Source organism: Larimichthys crocea, unplaced genomic scaffold, assembly GCF_000972845.2.
Source record: "Larimichthys crocea isolate SSNF unplaced genomic scaffold, L_crocea_2.0 scaffold97, whole genome shotgun sequence".
Classification (NCBI taxonomy): domain Eukaryota; kingdom Metazoa; phylum Chordata; class Actinopteri; family Sciaenidae; genus Larimichthys; species Larimichthys crocea.
The window spans coordinates 49,692-64,006 of NW_020861315.1; the positions used below are offsets into that span (position 1 = coordinate 49,692).

General features: G+C 39.2%; 1 protein-coding gene across 3 annotated transcripts; it reads left to right on the plus strand.

Moving 5' to 3' along the window:
* The first annotated feature begins 1,346 nt into the window (after positions 1–1,346).
* Positions 1,347–12,795, plus strand: nr2c2 (nuclear receptor subfamily 2, group C, member 2). 3 transcript variants are annotated; one of them, XM_010755000.3, is made up of 15 exons: positions 1,347–1,660; positions 3,711–3,795; positions 4,142–4,218; positions 4,425–4,625; positions 4,788–4,893; positions 5,062–5,241; positions 5,965–6,121; positions 6,210–6,300; positions 7,581–7,726; positions 8,176–8,353; positions 8,494–8,615; positions 9,201–9,340; positions 9,572–9,709; positions 9,805–9,910; positions 10,280–12,795. In XM_010755000.3, exons 3-15 carry the CDS (start codon positions 4,150–4,152, stop codon positions 10,452–10,454), a joined length of 1,809 nt encoding a protein of 602 aa, XP_010753302.1. In that variant the 5' UTR covers positions 1,347–1,660; positions 3,711–3,795; positions 4,142–4,149; the 3' UTR covers positions 10,455–12,795. The 3 variants fall into 3 exon arrangements, 2 of the variants coding, with proteins under 2 accessions (XP_010753302.1, XP_010753301.2); XM_010754999.3 differs by having other exon boundaries at positions 1,355–1,660; positions 4,123–4,218; XR_003462212.1 differs by lacking the exon at positions 10,280–12,795 and having other exon boundaries at positions 1,348–1,660; positions 4,123–4,218; positions 9,201–9,372.
* The last annotated feature ends 1,520 nt before the right edge of the window (positions 12,796–14,315 follow it).

Genomic DNA, 14,315 nt, shown 5'->3' on the forward strand with positions numbered 1-14,315 from the left:
ATAACTACAACCGAGTACACATAAGTTCAGGTAGATCAGGTAACGGCATCTGTGCATATCAAAGATGAGTTATCATATGTTATCTGATACAGTCTTTTAAATTTGACAGTGAAGTGAATTCAAACTAAATCAAATGAACCTTCTGATAACAAAGCAACAGATTTCTGAGGGAAGTTTCTCTGTACTCTTGATCTATTGTGTTTGGTGATCCACGATTACATTATTATCTTTTAGTATAGTATAGTATAGTTTAGTATAGTATGTGTATGTTTTGTGTTCAATATGTTGTTATCTCTTATCTTGACCAGAATGCCTCCTGTGAATGATTTTTAACCTCAGTGAGGCCATCTACTCGATAAAAATCCATACAGCAATAATATGAGACGTGCAATGGCATAACAAGGATCTACAGGCAAAAGCTCACAGCAAGAGCATAGAAAGAGGAAGTACAATATAGTATGCTAACGTGTGTTTGAAAGTGAAAGGCTTGTATTTGGCTTTTTTTTTCTTTTATTATAGTAACTTACAATGAGTTGCTGAAGTATTCCTGTGTAACTGTGCAGGTTGGACAACTGTAACCCATTGGGTAAATAATCCATGTACAGTATTTATAGTAGAAAGTTACTTTCCAGAGTTTATGTATATTTTTCTTATGTATATTTTTTCATGGATATAACAATATGTTCTTCATTCCCTTAGACTTTTTTTTATTTCTATTCATTCTGAGTGTGTATTTATTGTATGAATTTTTTTGTGTTTGTAATACCAGTAATGCCAGTAACTGTGGCTGGCTGTAACACAAGATTTTCCCTTTGGAGAGCATTAAAGTACTGTACCTATCTACACTGTTGTACTAATGGCCTATGTGTGTCCCTGTAGATTGCAGTTACCTTATGTACAGCTGGCTGAGTTGATCAAATTAATTTAAATAAAACTTCACAACAGAGTTATAAATAAGATCTTTTATCTGTTTTTTTTTATTGTTACGACCAGATATAGGAGTATGAGGCAGTAACGTAAAACCAAGATGTTGTGGTTAATAAACAAAGGAGTTTTATTAAATGAAAGTTCAAATTGTTTTAACAAAAGGAGGTGAGGCAAAAAGGGAACAAAGGGCGAGCGAGCTGTTTAAAAGAACAAACAAATATAACTAATATTAATTCATAATTTTAAATTGTGGCATTCCATTCAAGACTTCACATGAATGATGATAATGATATCTATCTATCTATCAGCTTACAACAGTTAGAAATAACACTCTTTTATCTCTGTTTGTTATTTTATCATTTTAATATTCATATTTCAGTAGTAGTATACAGAGTACGGAGAGTGTCTGTTCAATAAGTCTGTAATTACACATCACAATGATTCATACAGTAATTTCACAACACAACCTGACAGCTCTTTTGACAGGCAGACACGGTGACGTCAGTCCTGTCTGGCTCGCGCCGAGGGTGGGTGAGGAGGGGAGGCGCGCGGGGACGCGAGCGCGAGAGGAAGGAGAGGAAAAAAAAAAAAAAAAAAAAAAAAAAAACCTCAACCATCATCGACGCGCTGGCTGTGCGGGGTCACGAACTATGACCTTTAACAGAAGAAAACCAAAACAAATATTTTATAAAATAGCAGACAGCTCTAAATCTGTGACCGCCGTCTCTCGGAGGTAAGTCCCGGTGCCCGGTTGAAAACCGTTGAAAGCTCGCTGACATACCGGATCGGTAAAAAAAGAGCGCAGCTAATCTCTCAGCTAGCTCGCTAGCCTGCCGATGCGGTGCTCCCCTTCCTGCCCGACTCTAGCGACTCGGGATCCGGGGAGGAGCTGATATGTTTTACACACAGTTAAACTAATAATTAATATGTGACACTACTGCCGACTGAACCTGAACGAAGCCCTGCGTGCTGTGTGACAGATCCGAGCAGGGAGTCTGCTCCGCTCCTGCTGCAGCCCCTTTACTGCGTTAACTAGCTCGGCACACTGTAGCTACAGCTGCTGCAGATGAACTCGACCCTTTTACCTTTGCCATCCCGGCGACAGAAGCGGGTTGAAAGGGACTATATATATATATGACTGTGACTTTATTTACCAAAAGCTGCTTTTATTTTATTTTTTTTACATTTAATATCAGCACATGAAGTCATCCACTCTGCTGTCTGTAAAAGAAAATTACTCCCAGTATGTTTATCATAGATTCGTCTCCTGTGTTATTGGCTGACTGCCAGGTTCTCCATTTTGTCCTGTGTTGTGATGCGTTTTTTTTTTCTGGAGGAGGGGGGGTATTGATGGACATACTGTGAGACCAATCGGTCAACAATATGGAACAAGCACAACTCCTCCCTTTGGACAGTATGAATGTGGAGCTTACTGCAGGGACATAAATCTGTCTGCACTTGTGTTATTTATTATGGTCCCAAACAAAGACACAGTGACTACTGTCAAGTGCAAGGAGGTAGATGCTGTCACAACTGGAATACATATATTCATAAGCAAATAAACAGTGTAGGGGAAGCTATCTCTCTGTATTAAATATAATCTGTGGATAGAGAATACTTCATAACAGTGTTTCTACATTGATTTAATGCACTTTTGTCCACTGCGTTTAAAGAAAGTGATCACAACCTAAAAACTGTGATCCTTTTCGCACGGTTCTCTCTTTTTTTTCTTTTTTTTTTTACGATCGCATAGAAAGCAAAGAGAGTTTTCTGCTCATAATCTCAGTCTTGTTTCGAATCAATAACAAAAAATCCTATCAAAGACTGGAGGTGAATACAGTGAGATAAGCGGTTGTGATTGGGGGGGGACCTTTATCGTCGCTGCGTCATGTTGGACTGTGAGGTTTAGACTGTGGTGTAATCTGGTTATCAGCGGTCTCTCAAATCTCATGTCCAGGTCACACTCAGAGAGGTCGTGGATTTGGCCCTTGGTGACATCACATGAGTCATGACAAGGCTGGATTTGTCACGTAGTGGATTTGCCGTAAGGTATCTGAGCAGATGGAATATTGCAGTAGGTGTGAGGTGTGGGTCAAGCATACGTCTTCAAGTAATAGAAGAGATAGTGTCCAGTCTTAGATTGTTATGGGGACACTGTCCTCTTCTCCTTGAGATACAGAGCAGGTGTGTGCTTGTGTTTAGTAAAGCAGGCCCCATTGTGATCGTTACTATGGTGACTGAGGTCAGAGGATAGAGCTGTCTCACTCCCTAGACACAATAGATAGGTACACAACATAGAGGCCAATGTCAGACCACTAAGGGTGAACACATTTACTTGTTTGTAGACTTTTTAGGGACATAGTGTAGTGGGGTCAGTATTGTGTCACCAGTGTATTAATAAATCCTTTATTCTCAGTGGCCAAGGTTCAATAAACCCTTCAGCACGAGACGTCTTGGACTGAACTGACCATTAATGAATATAGTTCTCCAGATTTATTACCTGTTGTCAATGAGGATACGAGTCAAGAATCAAATGTTATTTGGGATGTTTTGTGACACCTTGTGTTTAAAATGATTAGATGTTCCTGTGCTACAGCAGCCAAGTCACATACATCAGGCAAAATGTTCCCACTAAACCATCAAGAAAAAATAGTCAACTGTTAGGAGTCATCCTCCATAATCTAACAGCACAACACTGTATAAACTGTCCCATCATTGGCCTGCTCTTCTCTGACAGTTTGCACCTTTTGTGGTTGATTAATGTCTGACATCTTTCCAAACAGACCTCACTAATGACCTTACATCTTCATGACGACCAACCTCAATCTGCTCAGTCAGCAGAAAGTGGACTCTGAGCACGAGGCAGAGGTGAGCTGAGCCGTACAAAGGCAGACTTCCATGATGTATTGTTTGCTGGCAGTATATAACCCGTATGAAGCTTGTTTTTAATCAAAGATGCTGTGGCACTCTTCTCTTCAGCTGTGTGGTAGTGGATGCTGCCTTTTATTTGTTGCCATAGAGACATAACTTCTGTAGACAGAGCTTCTCTAGACAGTTCTGACTTGTGTTTATATAAACGTGTTGCATAATATCATCTATCCTTTACACCGACAGAGATATAGTTGTGTTGCAGACTTATTGATTAGTTGATTTGTTTGTGTTTTAAGCGTGTTGAAATGTGTTTTTAAATTGTAGGTGTCATCCTCTCCCTCAGACTTCATCATGAGTGAGTCTCCACAGCGATTTCAGGTCATCTCCACTGAGCCGGCCACAACACCACAGCGAATACAGGTAACTGCTGCACTCTCAACACAAACAGCAGCTACCTGTTGATGCATTAGCAGGCGCAATGAACAAGTTGATTGTTACAACATGTGACTTAGCTCTCCCACTGTCAGTGTCACTCTCTTTTTTTGTAACTTCAACCCCATTGGTGCATGTACATTTACGCCCCCCTTCTCTTTCTTTTTCACTCCTTCATCTCTTAACACCCTCAGATTGTAACGGACCAGCAAACAGGTCAGAAGATCCAGATAGTGACAGCGATGAAGCCGTCCACGGCTCCCAAGCAGCAGTTCATTCTGACTACGGCTGACAGCTCAGGGGCAGGCAAGGTTATCCTGGCCTCACCAGACAGCCACAACACTAAGCAGCTCATCTTCACTGCTGCGGACAGCCTGATGCCAGGAAGGATACAGGTACAGTTCCCCTGATAATATCAGCCCCTGGGAGAGAGTGTGAGGATACTATTAGCAATATCTTAGTCTTTATTATTTTCAGGCAGTGTTATAAGCATGACAATGACATCGTGTTGAGGTGAAACACAAGATTAACGGCCTGTGTTTGACTTTGCTTTTCAGATAGTCACAGATCCAGTGTCAATGGAGCGGTTGTTAGGGCAGTCGGGGGACTTGAGCCGACCGCAGCCAGTGGAGTACTGTGTAGTGTGTGGCGACAAGGCTTCAGGTATTAAAGCATGCAGTTACATTACCTTCCAATGTGACAGTTTGTCTGTGTTTTCACTGATATATCCTGATGCCACAACAATATGTTTTGCTGCACATAGTTGGCAAACAAATATGAATCCATGCACACAATGATTCACACACTCTGACTAGTTTTCTTTGTGTTCAGGGCGTCACTATGGAGCAGTCAGTTGTGAGGGATGTAAAGGCTTCTTCAAGCGGAGCGTGAGGAAAAACCTGACCTACAGCTGTCGCAGTAAACAGGACTGTGTCATCAACAAACACCACCGCAATCGCTGCCAGTTCTGTCGGTTGAGGAAATGTCTTAAGATGGGGATGAAGACTGAGTGTGAGTTAGCATCCAAATCCGAAATCATCATGTTTTTGACACCTTAGGTCCTCATGTTGAACCGACATGTTTCTACCGTAGCCTAAAACAGACTAAACATCTAAACAGTGGCATTAAATATGGCCTTTCATTTTTCACCATGGTTTTTCCTTCAGTCTAGAAAAGAGAGTGAGGTGAGAGGATCAAGGCGTGACTTTACTCACCAGCCCAAAAAACACTGGACCCAGCCAGCAACAACACTGCTAGATAGCACTAAAACCTACACACAAGTCCTTTTAAAAGTCTTAAATTATTGTTTGCGGGCTGTTGCAAGAAGTTTGCGACACATCTATACATCTACATTAACATCTATAAACTAGTGTGTCCACTCTAGTAAAAAACCTCTTAAATTAAAACTTAAATTATTTTTTTGGTTTTTGTTTGTTTAAGCCATGCATCAATTGTCTGCCACAGGAAAGTCACATTTGTTGATTAAATTCTATAAATTATATTACTGGGAATTATTATTCTATACAACTTGGAAGCACTGGGGAAACGTGTTATCAATGTCAATAAATTTATCTCCTACTGGTTTTCTGTCATTATATACCTATAAAAAAGGCTCTAAATTGCATTCTGTGGTACTAAAAGGAGTTAAAAAAGAACATTTCTCTGTGATCACTTTGATCGTTAGGACATTACAAAGAAGTAAACACGGTTTGTCCGCTCACTGTTTATCCTCAGCTGTCCAGAGTGAGAGAAAGCCCATTGATGTAGTGCCCAGAGAGAAGCATGCCAACTGTGCTGCCTCCACCCAGAAGATCTACATCCGCAAGGACCTTAACAGCCCGCTCATCGCCACGCCAACCTTTATCTCTGATACGGAGACAGATGGCTCCAGGTCAGTTTGTATCAGATAGACAGACATTGTTCTATCTTTTAACCGTTGATGTTATGTGAACTGGTTTTTGATGGTGCTCTGTTTGCAGATCCAGCCTGCTGGACCAGGGGATGCTGGTTAATATCCAGCAGCCAGTCATCCAGAGTGATGGAACTTTGCTGCTGGCCACTGACTCAAAGGTAGAGCTGCAGTTACCATAAATATAACCTCTGCCTGTTCTGCTGCTGTCTGTCTCTTTCTGCTCCTTTCATAGAAATATGATCCTTCAGTCGGAGACGTTGCAAGCTTTTCTTGCTCTTGTGGTATGAGCCTGTTTATATTTGGTGCTTAGTATTAACGTGGTCAGCAAAATAAAGAAGTGTGAGCTTGTCTGTAACGCTGGGCAGACACTGTTCATTTTTATCAATCTTTTACATTGTGTTAACTCGCACTTGATGTTTTAATCTGCATTTCTGCATAGCCTGAACCTGCAACATTTATGCTCACACTGTGCGTAAGCACAGAACCCCCCAGCCGGTTTTGTCCCTTTACAGATCCAATAAAGTTTATTCATAATAGATAACCTACAGAATTACTTGCAGTCCTACTTTGTTTACAGAAACACCTGACTTGTATGTTGTTGGCCATTTTTTTTCTTTTTATTTATATATATATATTTATATACACACCTGTTTTTTAACCTACTTGTATGTGCATAATAGGTTTTGTTTATTTTTGCTTATCTTTGCTCAGCTTTGTTGTTGATGTTTTTAGCTGAATGTCTATTAATATACTTCTGTAAATTGTTCTTGGAACTGTGTGTACATTGAGAGCAACTTATAACAGGAGTCAAATTCAATGTATGTGTACGCATACTTTTGGCCAATAAAGCTGATTTTGATTCTGATTCTGATTCAGTGTTTTTAACGTAAAGTAGGAAGAAATATGGAGCTGCAGATGCCTGGAAGATGTAGACAGTGTGGTCTGTTTTTTGTGCGGCAATGTTTAGTTTTTATATTACAGCAGTCTGAGTCAAACACAACATGTACTAGTGTATTGCTCGTTACAGTTTATTACAGATCTATAGACAGCAGCCATGAGTGAAATCAGACTGTGGACCTGCTCAAACTGCTGACAGCTGACACACATTTCTGACCTGCCAGAAATCCATCTGATCGTGATCTGAGCAAGATTATTGATCATACAGGCAATTAATCAGGCTTTGTGACCCCCTTAGACATCAAATGACAACCAATGTGGAAGTTCTTATCAGGTTCTAAAATTAGTTATAGGCGACCAACTGGGGGCTTAATCTGTGCAGTGTCTTTTCAGTTTAAGGCAGGTTTTTTAGGACAAATGTGGTCTTTTAAACGTTTAGTTATCCCTTTAATATGTTTTAAGAATATGTTTTTGTGTGAATATGTGTCTACAGTGTCCTATGTTATAGAAAATAATCTGCATTGTTTCCTTTTGTCTTCAGATGGAGTCCGGGCAAGGGGACTTGGGTACACTAGCCAATGTGGTGACATCACTGGCCAACCTGAGCGACTCACTAAAAGAGAATCTAAACAATGGCGATACCTCGGACAGCCAACACGAGGAGCAGTCTGCCAGCGAGATAACACGGTCAGTCAGCAGTGCACAGAGAGGAAGGGAGTGTTTTTGTGAGAGGTATCGGCAACGTCTCATCACTCACTTTAACAGGCTCTCCGTGAGTTGTCGTCTTTTCTCGGACGGTCTTGGCACTATCTCCAGCTCTTGTAATGTAATGTGCATTCTTTATTTTCTCTCTAACGTTGACCACAAAACTACAGTTATCCATATAACCCTATAAATATATGAATGTAAATGCACCTCTTGTTCCCATTTGCATATATAGAAAACATTTCATGCAAAGTTTTTGATTGTGGTATTTTCAATGATTTTACCACTGACATTAGCCCATTTAATGAATTTAGATTCAGATTCAAATTTATTTTCTTCGGTTTTACTTTCTTCATTCCTACTGAAGTAAAATAAAAGATATGTGTTGTCAAATTCATTTAAAAGTCTATGTGTGTGTGTGTTATGTGCAGTGCCTTTGACACCCTGGCCAAAGTTTTCAACCCACTTGAAGTTGGAGCCGGACAGAGACTGGCAGATAAGTCGCCGTGTGTCAGTGGAACGACCATCCAGCTGATTGGTCGAGACCAGGAGACCCCCATTATTGAGGTGGAAGGACCACTGCTCACGGACAGCCATGTCGGCTTTAAGGTGAGCAGAGTTTGTGGCCCAAATAACAGACACACTTCAACTCACATTATTAAAAAATGTAGGGATATAAAATTGAATCCTGAAAGTATTCAACAATTACTGTTGTGAAATTCTTTGTCTGTTTTTTCTTCTCTGTCTAGCTGACCATGCCGAGCCCCATGCCCGAGTATCTGAATGTTCACTACATCTGCGAGTCAGCATCCAGACTTCTTTTTCTCTCCATGCACTGGGCACGCTCCATTCCTGCCTTCTCAGCTCTTGGGTGAGAATGCAATTGACTTTGAATATACTGTTGAGCACAGATATGGACCTCTGATTGTAATTTAACATGTTGGCCTAATGTCTGAATAAGCACTGTGGTCACGTCTATGTATAAGTGGAAATCTTGACAAGGTCAGACCAGGAAACCTTTCTGTAGCACTTCAGTTTGTGTAAGCAAACTGAGATTGAAGCCCTGTTATTCAATGCTTCTTCATTTTATTTTATTATAAAACAGGAAGCAACATTTACTCCCTATTTATGTTAAATGGTGAACACGGTTTTAAATCTGTCTTTGCTGCAGCAGCCCGTGAAAACACAAAAGCAGCCTTCTTCCTTTCTATTACAACATTTTTACCCCACCACTGTGTTCTCTCACTTTCTGTAAATATCAGGTCATGTCTGACTGAAGCTGTAAGGAACATTAACGTGAAAGTTACTCATGTCTGAGGACAAAATTCTCTAACTTTCTTAATGTCTGAAAAGGGCTTTAGAAAACGCATTGTACCTTGGCAAACACTACAGGCATACAGCACGTTATCATCTATTTGACACACTCACCCTAACCTGTGTTTTTTCTCTTTATCAGTCAGGAGGCAAACACCAGCTTGGTGCGAGCCTGCTGGAATGAGCTGTTCACTCTGGGCCTCGCTCAGTGCGCTCACGTGATGAACCTGTCGACCATCCTCACTGCCATCATCAACCACCTTCAAAGCAGCATCCAGGATGGTATGGACCACAGACCCCGTCATCATTTCTCAGTAGGACACACACATATAAACAGAAGTGGAGAAATGTGATTTAAGTTGTTGCTGTCATAACAAACTAAGGAGGAATGTAGATACATTTTCTCTCATTGTTTCATACATTTGTCAGCATTTGTGTTGTCAAAGTGACTTTCCTGGTTAAATAAAGCAAAATTTTGATATATCAGACTCCTCTCCTCTTCTCCTCTCTTAGACAAGCTTTCAGGGGAGAGGGTGAAGCAGGTGATGGAGCATATTTGGAAGTTCCAGGAGTTCTGTAACAGCATGACGAGGCTGGAAACCGACAGCTACGAATACGCCTACCTGAAGGCAATAGTGTTGTTCAGCCCTGGTGAGTCAGCTTTTTCTTAATCAAGTTAATTCTAAACATTAGAGCTTTCATCAGTCAAATTATAAAAAAAAAATGTTGTGCCTTTGATTCATTAGATCACCCGGGTGTGGATGGCAGCGGGCAGATAGAAAAGTTCCAGGAGAAGGCCTTGATGGAGCTGCAGGACTATGTGCAGAAAACATACCCAGACGACACCTACAGGTAAATTCAGACCTTTAGTCTAACCAATCAGCTCAACCTCCCCACCATAGTGGTAGTAAATAAGCCACAGTGAATTACAGGTGATTATTAAGACACAGATTATAAGTATGTTTAGAAGATGTTTAACCTGACATGTAGTTAAATGTTCAATACTCGATACTTGTTCTACAATACCTGTACTATGTGTACCCCAGGGGATACTTGTACAATGTACAGAGGGTACATGGAAAGATTGTGGATAAATTCCAAAAACAGGCGAACATATTTGGGCTGACATTAATCTTGCTGTTGTAATTGTACATTTAGGAAAACACCACATAACTTATAGGAGCAAGATATTCAGATGACCTTGCAGAAATGTTTCCCCAGGTTGACCCGTATCCTGACTCGTCTCCCAGCCCTGCGCCTCATGAACTCCAGCATCACAGAGGAGCTCTTCTTCACCGGCTTGATAGGTAACGTCTCTATTGACAGCATCATTCCCTACATCCTGAAGATGGAGACGGCTGAGTATAACAGCCAGGACTCCGACCCTACAGACTGACAACCCATCACTCCGGCACCCAGAACTGTCGAGTTAAAGATTAGTGAGTCTACACTCCAGGTACTATCTTTGTCTTGCAACAGTAAACCCCTTACTGTTAAACCATAGTCCAAAATCCTGCAGAGACTGCTTGTTTTCTAATGATGCATGGTGACGCCAAGTCATTCAGGAATCTTTGGTAGATGAACATAAACTGGCAAAGCCAGGATGACACAGGAATGTTTTCTTGAGTTGAAGCAGTAATCTTGAGTTTCTGGCCTAAACTTGGTCGCTCTGAACTGAATGAAAGAGGAATACTTTGCAGCTGGGCATGCAGCTGTGCTCATCTCCTTTAATATCTTTACAGCACTTACGTGTGAACTTTACCTTCTGAACTTTTCAAACTGTCTTTTCTAAGCCTTACCTTGCTTTCATGTCCACATGCATAAATTAGCACTGGCTTTTGTTGCAGGTATCAGATGAGCTGTATTGACAGGACCAGTCCGTAATCTAAAACTCACAAACAGAAATTAAATTTGTCATTTAATACTTAAATACACCCAGGTAATTTCAAAATGTACTTTGAAGCTGTAAAGTATTTGTTTATGTTGCTGTCTGGGAACATTGACACAGTATAAACTGGTGTTTTTAACAACCTGTTAGTGCTCTTAATTCAGGCTTTTACAAAGACTAACTATGACTTTTCTAAATGTCGTATAACAAGGAACTGAAACAAGCTTTGTCTTTTTGAAACTGACACATTTCCCCAAAAGGTACGGAACAGTTTATTTAAACTTTAAATAGATTGAAGTAAAAGGTGGAATGAGAACTGCAATCAGGTACAAGAACTAATGTAAACCTCACTTAATAAATCCTTAATATGTATTCGTATGGACCATAGCATTTATGAACCACAGAGTGCATTTTTTAGCTCATAACAACCAACATCATTCAGTTTCTCTAATTCACATTCACAAAGTCACATAAGCCAAATTAGCCAGTTGAATTAAAAACATTTCTTTTTATATATATATATATATCTATATATTTATATCTATATATCATATATATATATATATATATATATATGTATACTGAATGACCTCTCAGAGATTTGTAGGTTCGGGAGCGTTTTTATGTCAGTAAGTTATTTCTGCATTACCATTAATATGTTGCTAATATAACCTGTGCAATCACCTCATCACTTTTCCCTTTATGACAATCAACTATATGTTATTCCCTTCTGTCTCATCAGTGTCACGCCTGTTCTTCTCAATCTGTATTTCATATGCGTGTTTATCAGTGGCAATTATTTCTTTGAATGAATTGGATTGAATCTTTGAAAGATTTTGGGTTTAGAAATGTGTACGTGTAGCTATGCTACTGTTTTTGTACTTTGTGTTTGCTCTTCGCACATCAATCAGCTTTTGTGACGTCGTTCCATCATGTTCATGCTGACTAAAACTTTGTGTTTTGTATGTTTTCTAAAAAAGAAACAAACCTTTAATTTGTTGTGAACAAATTTGCTTGTTGCATACTAAGTGTACTTAAAGTACTTTTGGGCAGGTTTCCCTGATTTAAAAAAATAAAAGATTTCTGGGAAGTCAGTCTCGAGTGCACTGATGTCTTGAAGACCATATGTTGATGTGCATCAGCTTACCCACTTATATAAATGTTCTGAATAAGCATCCACAGCATTGTGAATGGTAACGGGGATGTAAAGAAGTAAACAAGGATTTTGTCTTGTGAAATAAATGTCAATTGTAATATTTGGGTTTAAAACCCATACAGACTTTTAAAGGCACTGTTGTGAAATGACCTTTGTACATGTAATTTCATAAAATGAGTGCATGTTGTTTTTAAGCGGGGTTTTATAATCTTGTCGCTGTCTGTCCTAATAAGGAGCATTGTTATAATTTTTATAGTGCATTGCAGTGCATGACGAAGTTGCTTAAGTGCATTTTATTAAATGCTGTATGAAAAATGTTAATTTAAATGTTGTGGCTTTAAAATATTTACCATGAGCAGCTCCCACATTAGAGCATATTAGACCAGAAAAAAATACATTTTTTTCAGCTTGTGGATTGAATATCATATGGTTAAAATTTTATACTATGTAAATGTACTTGGTTTTTCTGCTCATGTAAAAATGTACTTCTTCAAACATTGAGATTGAGAAATTCAAGAAACAACATTCATGTTTTGCTCAAGTTTGTCACAACCCTACGTTTCTACCTCACACCGATGATGATATAAAACAAATGTATTAACGACTGAGCTCCTGTATCAGCATTCCAGTCTCTGAGGCTGGCTTCTCTGAAACCACACATAATAAAAGAAATAAACAATTAATTATGAAATATTACATGACTGAGTTTATGTTTATGCTCAAACAGAAGGCATTAGGAGTGTGTGTCTGTCTGATGTTACCCAATACCTGGATGTTAGAGCTAAGGTGAAGGGTCTTCTCATATTAATAAAGGTTTAGTAACAACGTTCAACATCACGCTAGTTTTTCTACATCAATTAAGTGACAGAGATCTAGAAATAAATGTAGCTTTCATAATGGAGAAACAGTATATAATCAGAGAAACTCGCTGTTAGTATTTAAAGATGTAAATATTTTACTGTTTACTGAATAACTCAAAACTTCTTCTAGTTGTTAGGTTTTATATTCATCATTCAAGTTATTCATTCATAATAGAAATCACAGGTCAGATAAAGGTCTTAAAGGTCCAGTGTGGAGGATTTATTGGCGGTGAGGTTTCAGATTGTAAATGATAAATGGACGGCACTTATATAGCACCTTTTTAGTCTTCTGACCCTTCTCTGCATTTTAACAGTACATGTCTCCTACACACATTCATACACTGACTGACACATTTACATGGCACAGCCTTTGGGACACGTCGACATGCAGACTGGACGAGCCAGCGATCAAGTCATATACCTCTGCCTCCTGAGCCACAACCACTTACCAACTGAATACCCCATGCCTCACCCTCCCCTGTATGGGAGAACCTATGGTGGCCATGAAAATAGAAAAAAAAACATAAAGAAATAATGTGCTCAGTCACTTTCTGGCAGAGTTGGATGAGAATATCAATACCACTCATGTACCGTGAACATGAAGCTACACCCAGCAACAGATTACCTTAGCTAGAGAAGGACCTGCTCCCTCAGAAGATTAATGTAAAAACACAGCAATTCTTATTATAGGAGATTAAACACTATTATACAACAAGTAGAAGAATCTGATTGGTCAACTAGACGTTTAGAATGTGCTCAAATCAGCATGACAGCACACCTGACTCATCACTGAAAATATTACTGCGACATCTCCACATTGTCACATCCTGAAAATCTGTAACGTAATCAAATTAGAATCAGTACACTGGAAGTCAAGTACTTTAATAAAGTAATACATTTGAATTTCAGATTTCAGCTTTCTTTAATGGATATTTTCTGTGTCATGGAGCTGTTATATTTTTAAAGACTAAAGATGAACTAATATGCACTGAAGCTGGATATTTTGTTCGATACAAACATGTTCATTGATCATCGATCTTTGTTCAATGCATTTTTGACTTTTGGACTCTACAACGCTGTGGAGTGCCAAAAATGACGTTAAAGCACACCCTCTTGTGTAATATTGCTTAAATAAATACATGCTTTTGAATATTATATTCAATTTCTATCATATTTTTGCCAATAGCTCCCCTTCAATTTCACACACTGGACCTTTAAGAGTTTTTCTCATGGATGTAGAAACTTTTACCAAACTATTTATTTTAATGTTGATCTGTTTTTAAAGAAATCCCTAATTATTGCTTGTTATTAATTAATGAATTGTTGACGATTTGAAGGAAGGAAATCGGTCGC